Source organism: Sceloporus undulatus, chromosome 4 (genome assembly GCF_019175285.1).
Source record: "Sceloporus undulatus isolate JIND9_A2432 ecotype Alabama chromosome 4, SceUnd_v1.1, whole genome shotgun sequence".
Taxonomy (NCBI): domain Eukaryota; kingdom Metazoa; phylum Chordata; class Lepidosauria; order Squamata; family Phrynosomatidae; genus Sceloporus; species Sceloporus undulatus.
Window position 1 is genome coordinate 128,037,771 of NC_056525.1, and position 20,659 is coordinate 128,058,429.

A 20,659-nucleotide genomic window follows, 5' to 3' on the forward strand; every position below is an offset into this window, starting at 1 on the left:
CTCTCTATACACATTGTCCCGCTAATCTGGGTCCTAGTCTCTGGAGCGGCAAAAAAACAAAAACAAAACCAAGGTTGCTCCATCCTCAGTATGATATCCTTTCAAATGCATCTGAGGAAGAAGACCTTAGAACCCTTTCACACTATACATTTATAATACTATGGTCCCAATGTAACTGCCACAAAATCCTAGGGTTTGTCGTTTGATGAGCACTAGAGGTCTCTGGGAAAGAATTCTATATACTCCTCCCTAAACTGCAAATAACAGAGACAGCATGGTGTAATAGTTTGAACATTGAACTAGGATTCTGGGAGACCAGGATTCAAATGTGTGCTCAGCCTTGGAAACTCATTGGATTTGAGCAAGTCGTACTTTCTCAACCTTAGGGGGAGGCTATGGCAAACCTCCTATGAATATATCTTGCCAAACTAAATGTTTGACAAAATTTCCATAAGTCAAAGTTGATTTAAACAAACAAAACAAGCTTCATTTATATATCGCTTCATACCGCCTAAGCAGTGTCTAAGCGGTTTACAATTGTAAGCTAATTTAATTAAAGGCACACAATAAGAAACTACAAATCCCAGGAGTCAATAAGATATTGCTATGGCTGTAAAAGTGGAATCACAATGCTTTAATTGTATAGTGTGAAAGGGTTTTTTAGTCTATGAAAGCTCATGTTCCCAATTCTTTCTTTCAGTTAGTCTCAAAGGTGCTACAACATTTCTCTACAGCCTTTTAAATAGTTAAGCAGGGCTATTATATCAACCTCTTAACCATTTTTTCTCCAGGCTAAGAATATTCAGCTTCCTAAGCCTTTCTTCATAGGGCATGGCTTCCAGACCTTTCACCATTTCAGTTATCTTGTCTCTGGACACACACCAGCTTGTCAGCATGCTTTTTGAACTCTGATCCCCAGAACTGGACACAGTATTCAGGTGAGGTCTGACCAAAGCAGAATAGAGTGGCACTATTATTTCCCTCGATCTAGACATTATATTTCTATTGATGCAACCTACAATCACGTTGGGTTTTTTTAGCTGCCACATCACACTGTTGACTCATGTTCAACCTGTGCTCTACTGGGACTCGCAGAACCCTTTCACATAAATTGAGCATCACCTGATTGTGTAGTGAGGCCAAAACTCTTCAATATTATTATCAATGACTTCAATGATGTGTTAGAGGGAATTCTTATCAAGTTTACAAATGATACAAAATTGGAAGGGGTAGCTAACACATTGGAAGACAGGAATAGTATTCAGAAAAACCTGGATAAACTAGAAAATGGGATTGAAAATAATAGAACTAAATTCAATAGGCACAAATGTAAAATTCTGCATTATATCATCTGTTGTATTTTGCTCCCACCCTTTTTGCATTGCTTAACAAAAAGATTTCTTTTTCATTTTTCAAAACAAAAATAAACCTCCAGCCACACATGGGATTGCTTTGTTTTGCAGGCATTTGGATCAATCTGTATGGCTGATTGAATATCCCAGATGCTGAAAATTGGACGGCACACCTTCTGCAGTTCCCCACCCCTAGTCTTAGAGCTTACGGTATTTTTCTCTCCGACAGAAACAACAGCCTACATCATAGATCACTGTTTTTGTTTTATAGATTTCTACCACAGTTCATCTTGCAAATTGTAAATATCAGAAGTTAATTACTTTCATTCTAATATTATCAAATTCCAAGTTACTAAACAGAGAAGGCCATTTTATTTGCATTCTGCAGGCTGCTGTCTGATATTCAGTCTGTTTTCATGGACCACACAGAATGACAGTGAGGCACTTATCTTCAGTGCAATTTTCATGCATATCCAGAACTAGGAACTGGTTTTGGGAATTGCTTCATGTTACTGACAGCCTTTTCTCATTATTTCATTCTCCCTAGGAAAGGACTTCCAGTACATTTAATCTGCAAACACAGACAGGCACTTTCTCTTCCTCTTATGATCTGAATGGAAATGCCTCCATATGCAAGAGAAATGAATATGGGACAGCATCATTCCCAAACCACAGGAGATTGCTACTTCTTTCCAAAAGAGCAAATACTATACAACATGGGAGGATTGCTTCCTCATACCAGTCTCACTGCTTCCAGCACATCTGCCAAGACATAAGTGCTATCCCATGCCTGACCAGGTTGCCTTAATGCCTTCTCCAGAATTTGAGCTGTCTCTTGGAGGTCCACAGGAAGTAGTTTGTGCCTTGTTTGCTGCTGACAGAACAGGATCTCATTGACTTCCTCTTCAATTTTATGAGTATAGAGCAAAGGGAAAATCTCCTTAAGGGTAGCTAAGGCATCATTTCGAAGCAGGGGGTCTCGGCAAACCAAATTGAGAATAAAAATGCCTGCAGATAAAAAAGTAAAAGCTTGGTTTATTACAAATTGTAAAATCAATATTATTAATTAACAGGTGATCATTAAGTCTAATTCTCTGCTGTTTCAAGAACCTTTTACAAGAACTGCCCCTGTCATCCTTGCATTAGTTTCAAAAAACATGAGATCTAGGAAACAATCTGAATGAATGTATTTTCTTTATTTAATCCATGAAGTATAAAGAACAAGCACCTTTAGAGTTCCACATAGTCTTACATATCTGGAGCCCTTCTTATATGATCCTAATCAAAACAGAGGCCATAACCAAGGAACTGAAGCTTCAGTGTAAAAAACTCTTGGTCCAAATATACATGATAAAGCCTTACCTTCTGTTTTCAGAAGAGATCTCACTTTCTGAAGAAAGGACTTTTCCACAAAGCCTGGTGGTGGGCAGTTCATTCCTAAGGTAGTGTCTTTGCTGTCTACATCAAACATGACAACATCATAAGAAGATGAAGCTGGGGAGAAGAGTAGGAAAAGAAGAGTAATGTGTTCATGTGAGAGCAACAGAAATGGAGTGAACCACTATGGTTATATAAGTGTCCTATTGTTAATCCAATATAGTCTACAGCACAGCCATACCTTACTATACCAACAGCATCATATATAAAGATAGACAGCTAACATTTTCTATCATGTTTACCTCTTCTAAAAAAACTCTCCCTAGGGCCCTGGACTTAAACGAGTATAGACCAGTATCAAATCTGCTTTTCTAGGCAAGGTGATCGAGGGGGCAGTTGGCTCTTTACTCCAGGCAGTCTTAGATAATACAAATTATCTAGACCCATTTGAAACCAGCTTCAGAGTAGGATAAGGAGTTGGGACCGCTATGGTCACCTGAGTGGATGATCTTTACTTGAGCATTGACGGGGAGTGTATCCTGACTGGTGTTCTTGGACCTCTCAGTAGCATTCAATATCCACAACCATGGTATCCTCTGAAAATGTCTGAGGGGGTTGGGAATTAGAAGCACTGTACTTCAATGGTTCCAGTCCTATCTCTTGGGCAGGTTCCACATGGTGATGTTTGGGGATAGCTGCTCCTCAAAAACAGGAGCTGTTATACAGTATACAGTACTACAAAGCTGCACCCTTACATAGAGCTGGCAGACCTAAAGATGGTAGTGCATGTGCTGGTAACATCAAAGCTGGACTTCTGCAATACACCTCTGTACCGAGTTTGAAAACTTCAGTTAGTTCAAAACATGACAGCCAGATTGGTTACTGGGACATAGGGGACTGATCACATTACAACAGTATTAAAATCACTCCACTGGCTGCCAATTAGTTTCCAGGCAAAGTGCAAAGTGTTTGTTGTTACCTTCAAAGCCCCACATGGCTTGGGTCCAGGTTACCTACAGGATCACCTCTTTTTGTATAATTCATCCCATGAAGTCAGGACCTCTGGCAGACATTTACCAGCACTAGATGGCAACTGTCAGTCATTTTCTTCAGCTGCCCCAGACTGTGGGATGACCCAGTGGCATTATTTGAGCAAGGGGAGTGTAGAGGGGGCAAACCACACCGAGGGACATGCACAATAGAGGTGACACGTGGTCGGGTCCTCTTGCCTCAAAGGATGCTCACAAAATCAGAGAATTGGAAGATACCTCAAGAGCCACCTAGTCCAAGCTCCTGCCAAGCAGGAACATAGAACCAATGCATCAGTTTGATCTCCCATCGGGCCAGACACTGCTGCAAGACACTTCCTGACAGAATTAGGGAAGTGAAGGCAGTTGAAAAACTTAAATTAGCACAGATATTATTAATTCTATTTTTTTGTTTGGACTAGTATACATGTCTACTGTTTTGGAAGTACAAATTAAGTGAGTAGGCTGGTTCTGTATCTAAGTAAGAAGACATATGCAGTTATTTGCACATCATGCTGCCAAATAATGTTACATCAAAAAAAGACTGTTCTACCAAACTGAGCACACAGTCACTACAGAAATGTCTGTTTTAACTGACTGCTTTTTAATAGATCAGAAAAGGTTTGTATTTTCAATTATGGCTTACTGGTAATAAGAAATCTGAGCAAATACACACTCTAGTGGCAGACAACATTAATTCATTGACTTTTGGGAAAGAAAAACTAAAGACTAAAATATGTATGATGGGCCAGATAGATAACCTTATTGTCACGTATGTACCTATTCACTTATCAAGTGGAAGAATTTTAACCCACCCCTCAGTTTCTAATGCTAGAACCAATGCAGGCCAAAGAGGACATGTTTGAGGCTGCCAGCCTATGTGTACGTTATGTGGGAAAGGGTTCAGCTCTCCTTACTCTAAAATCCTTTTGGCACAATTTTCCATCCCTCACATTCCAACTATCTTCCCAAACTACTTTTCAAAATGCTTTTAGAGTCCGGTCAAGAGTTGAGGGAAAGTATGGACAGGTGAAGCATCACTCAATCTACAATTACTTCCCAATCCTTGTTTGGTGAAAAACTGTGTTCTAAAAGGTAATCTGTAGTCATCACATCTAGTTAAAAAAAATATCAGAATTGACTTACTGTGCCACAGCAATGACCCAACTAGTTAGTTTAGCATTCTGTCTGTTAAAGCAGCTAATACGTATTCCGTGCACAGCAAAGGTATGACTATGGCAGAAGCTCCTACAGACAGTCTGCCTTCTGTATCAGGATATTTAGAAGTATATTGCTTCTAGGAAACACCTTTGAAACATGTAGAATATCACTGCTTTCTTTTTTTAAAGTTACCTAAGCCAGTGGCCGTAATTATGTCTAAAAGAAGTAGATTTTGTTACCCACAAAAAGCAAATGTGAGGGTTTTATTTCAAAATTGCCAAAAAGATTTTGAACTATAACCAATGCAGCACTAAGAGAGTTCTCAAGATCTCAAATATAAATAGGGCTTCCATATTTCTACCTTATGAAAGTAACAGAAACTGTACGCCTTCATACTGCTCCCCCCCCCCCAAAAAAAAACGCCAGGTTTTTTGTTCTTCTTCTACAAAACTCCTGAAACAGTATGAAAGGAGAAATTTTTTTCAGCCTTCCTCTTTTGCACATTTTTCATGTTTTAAATCCCCTCTAGTCCATTAACTCCCTCTTCCCAATGTTCTGAGTAACCCAAAAGTGCAAGAATAACAGAAATTCTCATGAGAATCCTGAAATGCATGGCCTCCAGAACGCCAATTTGAGAATACAGGTCTGTATGTGAATCCAAAGCAATATCTGTAACATCTAGGGAAGCACCCTCCACCAAGGCCTTTAATATGTGTGGGCCTGAGAATTAATTACCTTTTGTTGCAAGGCTGGCAACATAAGCTAAGCCATCTGCAATGTGAACTTTGAGTCTGTCTCCTGGGAAGAAGCCGAACCAGTGTGTAGCAACTTCCAGCATGGCTGGGTCAATCTCCACCACATCAATACAGCACTGCAAGAAGTAGTCATGGATGAAGAGAGGCAGGCTGCCACCACCAAGGCCAATCACTAACACATGGATCTGGGCCTCTGCAGTAAACACACAGAAGAGTTATGAACTGACATGGGCATAGCTGGCATACAAAGTTTGCACATCACCCTTTTAAAATACCAATCCAAACCCTTCTATATGTTCTAACCTCAAACTTCCTGATATTTGCTGGAAGTCAAACTCAGCCAAAACTTCAAGGTCTAGCAAATTCCACATTTGCCCCGAAGACAATTTCATTGTCCAAAAGGTGGAAGAGGCAACAAGGGGATCAGCTATTTTGGATCTGATCCTAACCAACAGGGATGACCTAGTTAATGGAGTGCAAGGGGTGGGATCCTTAGGTGGGAGTGACCATGTACTCCGGGAGTTTGTTATACAAGGGAAAGGAAAAGCCAGGCATAGTCAGACATGCATTCTAGACTTTAGGAAAGCTGATTTAGTAAACATTGTCAGAAATGCTCAAAGGGAAGTGCACAGGAGTTTCTTAAAAGCAAGTGTTGCAAACAGTTCCATTGAGGCAGTGGGGGTATGTGGGGAATGTCCTAAAGAAACTAGAATGGACGTACAAAGAACTTTCAAGCCAGGTGTCTGCCATCTTGCATCTGAGCATTTTATATTTCCTCTCTAGATGTACTACCTTATTTTTATATCTGTTGAAATTCATTGTTAGTTCCCAATATCTCAAGGTCATTTTGAATTCTGATTCTGTCCTCCCACTAATTTGGTGTCATCTCCAAATTGGATAAGCATGCCTTTTATTCCATCATCTAAGTCATTTATAAAGAAGTTAAACGACACTGGGCCCAGGACAGACATCTGAGGCACCACACTAGTCCCTTATCTCCAGTATCAAGAGCAACCATTGGCAAGACTCTCCGGGATTTGTTTGAGAACCACCTAATAGTTCATGAGCTTGACTGCAAGCATATCATGGAGGACCTTGTCAAAAGCCTTACTGAAATCAAGATACTGTATACTACATCCACCACACTCCCGTGATCTAAAAAGCTTTAACTCTATTAAAAAAAAAAAAAGATTAACAGACATTTAATTTGGCATGACTTGTTTTTGAGAAAACTATGCTGGCTCTTAGTTATACAGTTGGCCCTCCATTTATACATTATACAGTTGGCCCTTCACTTTCCCAGGGGATCCATTCTGCCTCCCCCCATGAAAACGGAGGCTCGCGCACCCCATTAGAAACAATGGAGAGTCACCCCTTCATGAGTATTCAAGACCACGAATCTGAGATCCACTCATTAGGAGGGGCAACTCTATAACTTTCTAAATGTGCTCAGTCTGACTATTTAACTATCTCATCTAGAACGTTTCCTAGTGTTGATGTCTAGCTGATTAGCCAGTAGTTGCAAGGTCCTCACTTTTGCTATTTTTGAAGTCAACATTCCTCCTCCTCCAGTCTGCTGGGTCTTTTCCTGTCCTACAAGAATTCTCAAAGATGACTGACAGAGAGGTTACATCTGCAAGGTTTTTTTTTGGTACTCTTGGATGTTCATCTGTCCCTTGAGACATGAATGGAGTAGTTAGTTATTTTTTTTTACTACCTCTTTACTTATTCTAGACTGCAGTCCTCTTATTGCATGATTTGTTCCATTTTCACCAGTCAGAGCAGTTTTTCTTTTGGAAAAAGACTGAGGCAAAGAAAGTGTTGAGTAGCTCTGCTTTTTCTTTGCCCCTTGTTAGCATTTCACTATCTTCATTATGCAGTGGTTCTACCATTTTCTTGTTCTTTCTCTTACTCTAAATATAGCCAAAAAGCCCTTTATTGTTATTTTTAACCACTCTGATGAGCCTGAGAAAATTCTGAGCTTTAGCTTTCCGAACTTTCACCCCACATACTGGCTATTCATCTGTATTCCTCTTTAGTGGTTTCCTCCTTCTTCCATTTTTATATACGTCTCCTTTAAATCTCAGCTTATCTGAAAGTTCTTTGTACGTCCATTCTAGTTTCTTTAGGACATTCCCCACATACCCCCACTGCCTCAATGGAACTGTTTGCAACACTTGCTTTTAAGAAACTCCTGTGCACTTCCCTTTGAGCATTTCTGACAATGGGATCTTACTCAGTACTTCCCTAACCTTACCAAAATCAGCTTTACTGAAGTCCACAGCGTGTACCTGACTACGTTTGGCTTTCCCTTTCCTCTGTATAACAAATCCCAAGAGGACATGGCCACTCTGACCTAGGCATCCCACTATTTTCATCCCATTGACCAATTCATCACTACTAGTTAGGAACAAATCCAAAAACAGCTGATTCCTTTGTTGCTTCCTCCATCTTTTGCAGAAAGAAATTGTCTGTAAGGCAAGCAAGGAAATTGTTGGCCCTAATACTCTTGTCAGTGTGATTTCCAACAAATATCAAGGTAACCGAAATCTCATATTACTGCTCTTGCTCTCTCTTTTTAATATCTGGTATTTTTTTTTTTTACAAAGGAATCATCCAGATCTTCAGTCTGACTTCTATCCTTCCAACTTTCTGCCTCATGTCAATCTCCTGCACATATGTACCTACCAAAAGCACCATTTTTGTCTCACCAAGTGGACTCTTACCAAAGAAAATGTATGTCACTCTTCTGAACAGAACTCTTGTTCTAGTACTTACAAATGTGCACTAACATTGGAAATTAATACAGTTACCACCTATGTATAAATGTCTGGAAGGACAGCATCAGGATTTTCTCAGGTTATCTTGATCAGGCTCTAAATTTTAGCATTAAGATAAGGCTGACAAGGATTTCTCATAAGCATTGCTTTTCATTCAAGTATTGGGTTACAGTGGAAATGGGACTAATTGTACTACAGTACCTACCTGGGAGGCATTCAGGATTTTTCAGGAGACATAGTCCTGCAACCATGGCTCTGTGGTGAGCACAACACAGGTAGCTTTTGTCAATAGATGGCGTGGCTGATACACTGGTGGGCTCAACCTGGCTACTGGAGGCTGTATTTTTCTTCTTTTTGTGCTTCTTATTCCCTATTCAATGAGAAATAAATTATCCCTTAGGCAAATGTATCATCATGTGGAAGATAGGAGGACGTAGTTTGACCACTGACATCATGTAGGCAACAGAACTCTAAATAATCTTTCTCTCCACACTGGCTTCAGTTTTGACATCAGTGAACCATCAAAGTCATTAGCCCCAAGACCTTTTAGTAAGATTCTTTCCCTTCCTAGTAAAGCCAGTTCTGCCTATTTTGTGACAACTCTCTTTTTTATATTTGCTCATTATATAAGAAGGCATGAATAGCCCTGCTTTGGCCTGGCACACTGGAACTGCTTAGGGTTGAATAGTTGGGATGCTAAAGGCAGCCAAGAATACTTTCATAAAAACACAACTCTTAATCCAGGTATTATTTTATCAGTACAGTCTGTGCACATTTTGAATCCTTAAGTGAGAAGCTTGTTTTCCCACTGTTATTTGTGCACAACAATACACAAAGTAGATTTTCTTAGCTCTGTTCAAACAGCTGACAGCTTGTTATCATTTCCTTGAGCTCGCTATTAAACAGAAGCAGCTAGGGGAGAACAGTCTTGCTTCAACACCTGAGGCTTCAGACCAGAACTTGGAAATGCTAGCAGTGCTGCCTGCAGCATTCTGGGATACATAGTAAAAAAACTGTATCAAATGAAATAGAGTATTTTTGTTATCAAAACAGCAGCCCATGTGGAAACCTTCTGGAAATCCTTCTTGCCAAAGGCAAGAGACATTCACTTCTGGTAAACAGGCAATCAAAATTGTATATGCCTGTCTCTATTCAATTTCTACAGTAAGCACTCTCCAGCCCCACCATTCACTCTTCAAGCATTCAAACAAAATCTATTCATAATTTAGTACTCTTCAAAACCATGAGGAAGGGATACCACCTCTTTTACAATTGAAGCTAAGATCCTGAGAAAACCATCTCACTGTTTATGCCTTTGTGATGACTTCAAGCCACACTTACCTACTCATTCCTCACAATTCAGCTTCTCACTCCTTCAGCAGCCCTCATTCTACAAAGACTGCAGTTGGCTGATGAAGCCTCACTCTCCTACTCCAACCTCATTCTCTGACATTATGTATGCCATATATCCCATTTCACCTTTATGGGATGTCCTGGATGAGAGCCTTGCTTCTGACTGTACCACGTTCCTGTTGCTGAGAAAGATGAGGCGGCGGAAGTAGCGGGCATCATCTCCTTTCACATCTTCAATAACATACTCCCCACTCCAGGGGCTAGTAGCACGATGTCGGATGGTGCGGATCCCAATGTCTCCACCCACTGACAAAAAGGGTACCTGAAGGAGAAGGTAAGCTGATGATGTCACCATGTCACAGATAGCACCAGCAAAAAATATGGAAGCAGAAACACTAAGCAATCAACATATTGGGTTACTTTACAGCATGTTAAATCATTGCTTCATCTGCCTTAATATCTCCTCGTGTGGACTAGAATCTATATGCTTCAGTTAAGATGATTATCTCCCAACCTTTCTGCTTGAGCTGCAGGAAAAGTGCCTTCCACATCTCTAACACAGACCAATAGGTGTTCCTAGATGCAGGAGACCATGTCACTTTTATACCAAGGATTCTAGATCTACTTGACCTCACTAAAGCATGTTTGGTGCATGCTTTAGGAACACACATGGCAATAATCAAACTTAGGATGGAGTTCAGATAACTTTGGGTTTGGGTCTACAATTTTTTGACTTCTGTTGGTTGTCAAGTCACACACTGGTTACCTGGTTAGGGCTCCTACCATGCCTAGGTGTAGCAGTGGCTAGGGAAAACCCATTCTTTTCATTCCTTCTGGGAAAAGAGACATGGAGTGAGCCATTATCTTGAAGCTGCTGCTACTTAAAAGCACCCAGGACCTGCCTAGAGCACTTCCTGAGGTGGTTCCCAAGCCACCATTCCCTTAATCACGAGAACATTAAGCAAGGCTGAATGTCCCATAATTTCATTTTCTGCAGCAAAATTAAAATTTATTTTATTTATTCAGAGCACTGATACCTGCCCATCAGGCCAAAAGGGTCCTAAGAGCAGCTTAAAGGTAAAGGTGGTCTCTTGACATGAAATGTCTAGTCATAACCAATTGTAGGGTGCGCTGCTCATCTCTGTTACTAAGCCAAAGAACCAGAGTTGTCAAAGACTACCTGTGAGTCATGTAGCAAGCATGACTGCAAAGAACACTATTACCTTTCCACCGAAGTGGTATCTATTTATCTATTTGTATTTGCATACCTTCGAACTGCTAGGTTGGTAGAAGTTGGGACTAGTGATGTGAGCTCACTCTGTCGTATGGCACTTGGGCCTCAAACTGTCAACCTGCCAATCTTGCAATTAACAGAGTCAGCATCTTAACCGCTTAAGCCACTGCATTTCTTAAGAGCAGCTTACAAAGTATAAATTTGATTGTTCAGGCTTACAACAAAAAAAGGCAAAACACACAAGGAAAAGGAGATGATATTGGTAGAGGTGGTTAAGTCCAATAGACAATAGCCTAATTCTTTCTGTACCTTGGGTTTCAGATATAGAATTATACAAATAAAGACAGCTTTTTTTTACAGCATAAACTCTATGCCTGTTTGGAACAAAAGAAAGTAGAGCATGCACAAAAATAAGGCCTCAAAGAACAGAACAATTATATCATTCTGCAGAGCAAGGAAAAAAATCCCAACAAGAACAATTTACCTGTTGCTGGGCTGGGAGACCAGGTGGGGCCAACTCCATCACCTTTTCCGACAGTTCTGCCTGGATGGTTCCCATGTCTTTATACTGTTGATCTCTATGCAAGCCCACAGTTACTAGGCGCCAGAACCCAGCACTTGCAGCCAACTGCTTTTGTCCTTCCTCTGTCCCAAATAGCCACTCAGTTTCTCTGCCCTGCGGTACTGAGGAGAGACAAAATCAGAAATATGACGATACAGAAATTACAGGTCTTCTCTCTATATAAAACCTGCCAGCTCTCAATTACGCTAGAACCAGTGTAAAAGCCCCGTGACTGCCTGTGGTCCCCACAGCCCGGTACAAACAGGTGCTTTGTGGGACCTTGGGGCCAAAATTAGGGCTCAGGAATGTGAAGTATTCGCGTGCACCCAAGCCCTAGTGTGCGGTGGCGCCATCATGGTGCGGCCCCGTCCACATGGGGGCAGCCATGATGACCCAAGTGCGGAGAGGTGTCCATATGTCAGGGGATTGTGCTTGTGTCATCGATGCACGACAGTGTGCCAATGCACACCAAAAAGAACCTGCTTTTAGTGGATTCTTTTTGGTGCAGAGGGAGCCTGTGAGGTTTGGTTCCTCAGGAGCAAAGACAGGCGGCTCCAGCCCACCCTTTTGAAGTGGTCTGTCGAGCCCCTACATGACTGTTTTTGTGGCTCTTGTCCTCTCCAGACTCCTTGGACCATTCCCCTCCCCCCAAAGGTCATTTGCCTGTTCTGAAAGCATCCAGGAGAGGCAATTCATCTCCTTAACAGGCTGCAGTGTTTAATATCAAACCCCACTAATTTTTCAAAGTGGATCTCCTGCCATGTTTGCTTTATTCTTAGCATTTTCATAAGAATGGTTCCTAAACCTGCCCACCTGTGCACTAGATCATGCCACAGATTGGCAATCTAATCTGGGATGTTAAAAAATTACACTATCATCTCAGACTGCTTTGATTTAACAAGAGAATGAAAATCGGTAGAATCATTGTTTGTAAAAGCAAATAATAATAAATAGTATTTTGACAGCACTTTCCATCTAGAGAGCAAGAAGAAAAGAAGAATTGATATATGGAAGCAAAATATGTAACAGAATTTGGGAAATGTGCAGGTCTTAAAATAAATAAAGAGAAATCAGCCATAATCGCCTTCAATATGTTAACAGGAAAACAAGAAACACTGCAAAGTAAAACAGGAATTCAAATACAGAAGAAAGTAAAATATTTACGTATACAAATTACGAAGAAAAATAGTGATCTATTTGATAATAATTATAAAAAGGGGTGGCAAGATATTTTTAAAAATCTGGAGAAATGGTCAAAGTTACAACTATCGCTTCTAGGTAAAATTTCAATAGTCAAAATGTGCATACTTCCTAAAATCCTGTTTTTATTTCAGAATCTGCCTATCATACACAACAATAAAGTGTTCAGTCAATGGAAACAAGAGCTCATGAAATTTATATGGGCAAAACGGAAGGCAAGAATAAAATGGAGTATATTAACGGATATGAAAGAGAGAGGAGGTTTAGGCATGCCAGACCTGAGATTGTACTATTACGCTTGTTGTCTAAACTGGATAGAAAATTGAATAGACCTAAAAGATGAACAATTGTTAGATTTGGAAGGTTTTAATTTGAGGTATGGCTGGCATGCCTACCTCTGGTTCGGTAAGGTGGAATTAAATGCAGAATTCAAAGACCACATAGTAAGGAGAGCCCTATGGAAGATATGGAATATATCTAAAGGAAAAATATATAGACAGATGCCAGATTGGATATCTCCCCAAGAGGCACTGATGAAAAAGGGGAAAAAAGAAGGAAAAGAATGGCTAAGATATAAAGACATATTAAAGGTAGAAAATGGAAAGGTAAGGATCAAAACGAAGGAGGAATTAATAGCAGAATGGTATGACATCCACTGGTTTCTCTATTTTCAGTTACATGAAAGATATAAAAAAAGATGTTAAACAATATGGCATAGTACAAAATAAGACGGAACTTGACCTGATCTTAATGGATAGGAAAGGGGGGGGGGGGGAAATCTGAAAATTTTATAATTTGCTGTTAAAAATAGAATTGGAAGAAGAACAAATTAAACATTGCATGATTCAAAGGTCACAAAACTTTGGACATAATATACAACTAAATTCTTGGGGGAAAGCATGGGAGGAGGACTTAAAATTCACTCTTTGCTCTGATATAAAAGAAAACTTTTATAAAATGTTGAACAGATGGTATTTGACACCAAATAAATTGGCAAAAATATTAAAAAATAATAAAGGCTTATGCTGGAGATGTGAGAAACATGTGGGAACATTTTATCATATGTGGTAGATGTGTACAAAAGTAAGTAAATATTGGAAAGAGATACATAATTGCATACAAAAGATATTGCAACTTGACTTCCCTTACTACCGGAAGCTTGTTTATTAAACATGGTAGAAAATAAAGAAGCTAGGTTAAAGTCTTTACCACTTTTATATTTGCCAGAACCACATTAGCAAAGTTTTGGAGAAGGACTTCGCCCTCCATAACTGCCATCCACCGGCCTGAGAGGGAGGTCACCAGGCAGGTCCAGCTCCATCAGGGCTAGCCTGAAGGAAGGAGACTCCGCCCTCCATAACTGCCATCTGCCGGCCTGAGAGGGAGGTCACCAGGCAGGTCCAGCTCCATCAGGGCTAGCCTGGAAAAATTAAGAGCCCTCCCTCCAATTCATCTGCCTTGGTCCAGGCCTCAGAGGGAAAGAAGAACCACTGGACCTCATCCCCTTTCCCTCCACCATTCCCATCTCCTTTTGTTTCGTGTCTTTTAGATTGTAAGCCTGAGGGCAGGGAACTGTCTGATTAAAAATAATAATTGTAAGCCGCTCTGAGAGCCATTAGGGCTGAAGGGCGGGGTATAAATACCCAAATAAATAAAGAAACCCCAAGTATAGATGCATGGCTAGAAAAGTGTCTTGATGTCACAGAAATTGATAAAATAACGATGGAATTAAGAGATGAAGCAGAAGAAGAAAATGTAATCTGGGAAACTCTTTTAGAATTATGTAAAGCAAGAATAACAATATAATAACAATGGGAGAAAGAGACAGTGAGATAGACATCTAGCTCAATACACGAAACAGGTATAGTTAAAATTAAAGATAAGATGTACCCTGAAATGGGAATGTAACTGTCAACAGAGGTTTTGTAAGCTTAGGAATTAAGAGATAAGATACTGCATATTCTTAGTAACTACTCAAAAGAGGAGTCGTACTGTATAGTGAGATAAAGGCACGAATCTTTCCATTCTGGGGAATATTTGAGATTGTAGCTGATAAGAATAGTAACGATACAGAATAGAAATAGAAGGGGGGGAGAGAGAAATGTATGAATATTAATTAAGAATGTTGAAACAAGAAGACACTGTATTTTTTAAATTTGCAAATATATCAATAAAGATTAATTTTTAAAAAATGGGAAATCAAGATTTGATATTTTCAATTTATACTTTTTTTGAACATTTTCACACAGTGGCTGTTTGAATCCATGTATAATAATATATTTATTTATATCCCGCCACTTCCGTTTTGGGGATCGAGGCAGGTAACAACAGTTTAGTAATACAAGGATAATAATAATTTTAAAAAAACCATCCACCCCCTAACCCACTCTCCCAGAAATGTAAAGTTACAGTGCGTCCACGTTATACGTGGGCGTGCTATACATGGCTTTGAGCTTACACTCTCAAGCTCCTGGGAGTGCGAGGGGCAGCACATCCCATTCAGATGAATGGGGTGTGCGCCTGTATTGCGTGCGCCGCTGTGCCACCGTGTGCACGAGCCCCATTCAAGTGAATGGGGCTCCAGTGTAGGCAGAATTCGTCTTACACAGGGGGCTCCGGAACGGACCCCGCATAAGGCAAGGGTCCACTGTTTAACAATAAAATCATACATAAATACATACATGGCAGTAGCATAAAAAGATATTGACCAGTAACAAGAGACGGCTAGCACGGGAGAATAATAAAATGAACAGATTTCTTCATTTTGGACCTTGTCAGTCAGGAAAGGCCTGCTGGAAGAGAAGCGTTTTTATCGCTTTCTTGAAGGCCTCGAGATAGGATATTTGGTGAATCTCTTCCGGCAAGTCATTCCAGATTTTTGGAGCGGCGGCAGAAAAAGTCCTTTGGGAAGTTATCACCAATCTAGTTCTTCTCGATTGTAAAAGATTCTTCCCAGAGGATCGGGGTGTGCGGGAAGGATTATATGGGAGGAGGCGTTCCTTCAAGTAAGCTGGACCAAGCCACATAGGGCTTTATAGGTAATAATCAACATCTTGTACTGTGCCCGGAAGCTAATGGGCAGCCAGTGTAGAATTGGTATGATTCGGTCAAACTTAGATTTACCTGCAACCAGTCTGGTTGCCATGTTTTGTACCAATTGAAGCTTCCAGACGTCGCACAAGGGTTGCCCCATGTAGAGCACGTTACAGAAGTCGAGACAAGAGGTTACCAGTGTTAGGAAATGACATGTATGTGACCACAAGATAGAGCTGTAACGGAACTATTATAGTTCCAGTGACAGTTGCATTATGGAATGTTGATGCTGCCAGTTATGACAGTTGGTGTAAGAGTAACTGCCTCTCTGTTTTGTTGCTGTGGTTGTTTGGTTGACAAAGTAACTTTATTATTATTAAAGCCCTCGTGTAGAGTGAAGGCTTGAAGTGCTCTTGTTATTTCTCAAGCCGGGAACTCAAGGCTGTTTGCAGTGGTGAAGGAATATTTTCCTTCTTGACCTTCAGATTTCTTCTCCCTGGCGTCCTGTCGACGTGGCGTCCTGTCTACAGGTGGTTGTTGTGGACACAGCGCGTCTTTCTACGCCCCAACAACCAGTGCATGCACAACCGTTTCTAGGTCCCACTGCTCGAGGTAGGGCCGCAGCTGGCGTATCAGCTGAAGCTGATAGTAGGCACTCCTGGCTATGGCGTCAATCTGAGATGACAGATGAAGCGACAAGTCCAGGAGTACCCCCAAGCTGCGAACATAGTGTGACCCCATCCAGGACTGGTGAACATATCTCCATGCCCAGAGAGGTGTTACCTATCACAAGTACCTCCATTTTATTTGGATTCAGCTTAAGTCTATTTTCCCTCATCCAATGCATTACTGACCTCAGACAGTCATTCAGAGGGGAGATGCCCTCCTTGGTCACTGAAACAGTTCGAGGCATAGAGAAATAAATTTGGGTGTCATCAGTGTACTGATTAACACCCCGTCCCATGTCTCTAGATGATATCGCGCAGCGGCTTCATGTAAATATGAAACAGCATGGTGGACAGTATGGCACCCTGAGGGACACCAGATGTCAGCTCTCTCTTAGAGGAGCAGCTGTCCCCCAGCATCACCATCTGGAATCTTCCCGAGAGGTAGGAACGGAGCCACTGCAAAGTGGAGCCACCAATTCCTAATTCTTTCAGGCATTCCAGAAGGATACCATGGTCAAAAGTATCAAAGGCCGCTGAGAGGTCCAAGAGCACCAACAGGGCCACACTTCACCTGTTGATGCACGGAGATCATCGACCAAGGCAACCAGGGCAGTCTTCACTTTATATCTTGATCTGAAGCCAGTTTGAAATGGATCAAGATAATCAGTGTCATCCAAAACTGCTTGGAGCTGGTTTGCAACCGCCCTCTCGATCACCCTGACCAGAAAGGGAAGGAGAGATACTGGCTAATAGGTATTTTTATCCAGGGGATCAAGGGAAGGTTTCTTTAAAATAGGTCTTACTACTGCTAATTTTAAAATTGATGGCATTAATTATAGATTTTAAAATTTCCGAATTGCCTTACCTCCCTGGATGGCCAACCATGATGGGCCGGGATCGGAAGGGCAGGTGGTCTTTTTTTTACCTTACCAAGCAGCTTGTCTACGTCATTGGTACTCATAGACTGAAACTGATCCAAAATAACCTCATTGACGGAGTCACTGGACACTTCTCTTACCATATCTGAATCAATGCTGGCATCTAAGTCGGCCCTTATCTGAGAGATTTTAATCTGCGAAACAATCAATAAAAGCTCCCATAGGCTGAAGAAGAGGTTTAGAGTGGTTGGAGTTGGAGTTAGTTTATGATTGATGAGCTGACCTGTGCTAGTGTTGTCCCAAAAATACTGCTTTTCAGTATAACTGATAATACTACAGCAAACTTTTACTCAAAGAAATCCCCTGTTCCCATAGCCATTATTAGACAAAAGCCTTTAAAAGGTTCTCTAGGATTGTTTGGATTAAACTTGAGCATATAAACTCACTGATGAAGATGGCAAATTGATTGTCATGAGACACCTTCACTGTTGGGTTGTGCACCACATGCAAGCTATAGCGGACTTGGCTGGTTTCTTCACTGTAGAGATCCAGAGAGATGGTCCCTGCATTGGGATTCCTACTGAGTTGGCTCCGTAACAAACAGTACTGTTGTCTTTCTTTCACTGCCTCAATCAGCTGCTGAGTGCTCTTGAACCGGTCAGGCTTCTCCTGTGCTTCAGCACACAGCTCTAGGATGCATAAATTTGAGCCTGGGACAGGCTTCATTTTTGTCATAACATAAACAAAGACAGGAAGGGCAAATTCTCCTTCTGAAGTGCCTGCTTCATTGGTGGAGACTTGGTGTATTCGAACCATCCACCCTTTCTTGTAGAAATGTTCCACAACTGCCTTCAACACATGTCCTTGTGCCAAAGACACACACAAGTAACGTCCCCCAAACTGCAGGACCCGGCCAATTTCAGAAAACATTCTTTCTGCCCTGCTCAAACTGCTTTCTTCTGCATCAGTCAACAGAGCATCAAGAGTGCCTTTGTCCAACACCACCTGAAAGCACACATCCGGGAAATCCATCTGCAGCACATCCATGACCATGTAGGTCATCTTGGGTCTCAGAGAAGCACTGCGTTCCTGCATTTGCTTGACAACCAAGTCACTAATGTCCACATTGATGATATCTTGATAACCTTCATCATAGAGCTGTTCACTCAGTTCTGAGTTTCCACAACCAACAACAAGGATCTAGAGGGAAAGCAAAAAAAGAACATCATATACATTGTCAGCAAACTAAAATGATTGCTTAACAGAACCATTTCCAGAAGAATCAACCTGACTGTTGTTCTGTCTGGTCAGATGTTTGAGAAGGGGCATTAACTACTGATACATGTCCTATGCTCTCCTAAACATACAGGACATACAAAAATTTTGGCTGCTACATAGATTGCAAGCCGTTGGCACATGATCCACCAAAGAAGTTTTTTCTTACAAAATCCACCAGAATTGTTTAAGGTGGTCTCATTTTTAATATTCTCAGAAGTGCTTTTCTCATGAGATATGCAGAGCCACCATTTAATGTTCTGTGATGTAAAATAATTAGGATGGATAAAGATCAATGTTTTTTAAACAATAAAAAATAAAATAAATAAATTTAAATTGATATTTTGATTGAAATTGGATTTTTAAAAATTAAATGCTTTTTGAGGAAAAAATCTATCTAGTTTTCTGTTTCAGATATATTATGGTCCAAGGGTTACTGATCGTGAAATTGGATTAGTTTTTCATTCTTATTATTATTATTATTATTATTATTATTATTTATGGTATTTATATCCCACCCTTCAGCCCTAATGGCTCTCAGGGCGGCTTACAATTATTATTTTTAATCAGACAGTTCCCTGCCCTCAGGCTTACAATCTAAAAGACATGAAACAAAAGGAGAAGGGAATGGTGGAGGGAAAGGGGATGAGGTCCAGTGGTTCTTCTCTCCCTCTGAGGCCTGGACCAAGGCAGATGAACCGGAGGGAGGGCTCTCTCCTTTCAGGCTAGCTCTGGTGGAGCTGGGCCTGCCTGTTCACTCCCTGACAGGCCCCCTTTTCTCCTTGGCGACAACACCAGCACCCACCCCTTGCATATTTCTCAATATGAGGTCTACTCTTCTACTGCAAATTCAAAATCCTGGTTGCGTTACATCTGGTCATCTTGGAAGCAGCTTGCTCAACATCCACCGAGAAGCCTCTTGCCCATGGCACCCCTCCAGGAAAAGCAAGTATGGGCAAGAGGTGCTGCTCAGCCAGCTGCAAGGGCCATCCAATCCAACCCCATTCTGCCATGCAGGAAATCATAATCAAAGCATCCCTGACAGATGGCCATCCAGCCTCTGCTTAAAGACCTCCAAGGAAGGAGACTCCAACACTCTCCGAGGAAGGAGTTTGTTCCACTGTCGAACAGCCCTTACTGTCAGGAAGTTCCTCCTAATGTTGAGCTGGAATCTCTTTTCCTGCAGCTTGCATCCATTGCGTCCTAGTCTCTGGAGCAGCAGAAAATAAGCTTGCTCCCTCCTCAATATGACACACCTTCAAATATTTAAATAGGGCTATCATATCACCTCTTAGCCTTCTCTTCTCCAGGCTAAACATCCCCAGCTCCCTAAGGCATTCCTCATAGGGCATGGTTTCCAGACCCTTCACCATTTTAGTCACCCTCCTCTGGACACATTCCAGTTTCTCAGTGTCCTTTTTAAATAGTGGTGCTCAGAACTGGAACCAATATTTCAGGTGGGGCCTGACCAAGGCAGAATACAGTGGCACTATGACTTCCCTTGACCTAGACACTATACTTCTATTGATGCAGCTTAAAATCGCATTGGCCTTTTTAGCTGCTGCATCGCACTGTTGGCTCATGTTCAACTTGTGGTCTACTTGGACTCCCTTTCACTGCAGCCCCTTAAGTATATTCCTCAGGGAAAGAAAGTGTATCAGAAAGAGGGCAGTGGACACTCAGGCCCCACGCTGCTCCCATCGGCCCCATTTCCACCAACCAGCCCTGCTCCGTTCCCTCCGCTCTCACCGAGTCCCGCGGGCGCAGGTACCGTCCCAGCGGCTCCCGAAGCCCCCTCCAGCCGCCGTACCACTCGAAGACCCGCTCTCCTCGCTCCCGGAAGAAACGCTCCCAGAAGGCGGGCGAAGCGAAGTCCTCCGCTCGGCGCGGCAGCAACCGCTGCTCCGCCATGGCGGCGCCAGAGGAGGCTCGGGCGGAAGGGAGCTACACCGGAAGCGCCGCCATTTGTGGCCCTCCTCCTGCCTTTACTTCCGGCTTCCCTG

At 41.7% G+C, this 20,659-nt stretch overlaps 1 protein-coding gene across 1 annotated transcript; it reads right to left on the minus strand.

Annotated features, from left to right (window-relative positions):
* Positions 1–1,602: 1,602 nt before the first annotated feature.
* METTL13 (methyltransferase 13, eEF1A lysine and N-terminal methyltransferase) lies at positions 1,603–20,659 on the minus strand. Its single transcript, XM_042462544.1, has 8 exons — positions 20,406–20,659; positions 17,828–18,581; positions 11,525–11,724; positions 9,933–10,128; positions 8,659–8,823; positions 5,654–5,866; positions 2,715–2,846; positions 1,603–2,360 (listed from the first exon to the last, which is right to left on the minus strand). The coding sequence occupies exons 1-8, from the start codon at positions 20,565–20,567 to the stop codon at positions 2,086–2,088; spliced, it is 2,097 nt and encodes a 698-aa protein (XP_042318478.1). The 5' UTR covers positions 20,568–20,659; the 3' UTR covers positions 1,603–2,085.

Coding starts and splice junctions, on each gene's coding strand:
- METTL13 (XM_042462544.1), bottom strand. CDS start 20,567: ATGGCGGAGCAGCGGTTGCTGCCGCGCCGAGCGGAGGACTTCGCTTCG. Junction 11,725..17,827: donor TCAATTTGCCATCTTCATCA/GTGAGTTTATAT, acceptor GTCTCTCCTCAG/TACCGCAGGGCAGAGAAACT. Junction 5,867..8,658: donor AAATCCTGAATGCCTCCCAG/GTAGGTACTGTA, acceptor TGTTTACTGCAG/AGGCCCAGATCCATGTGTTA.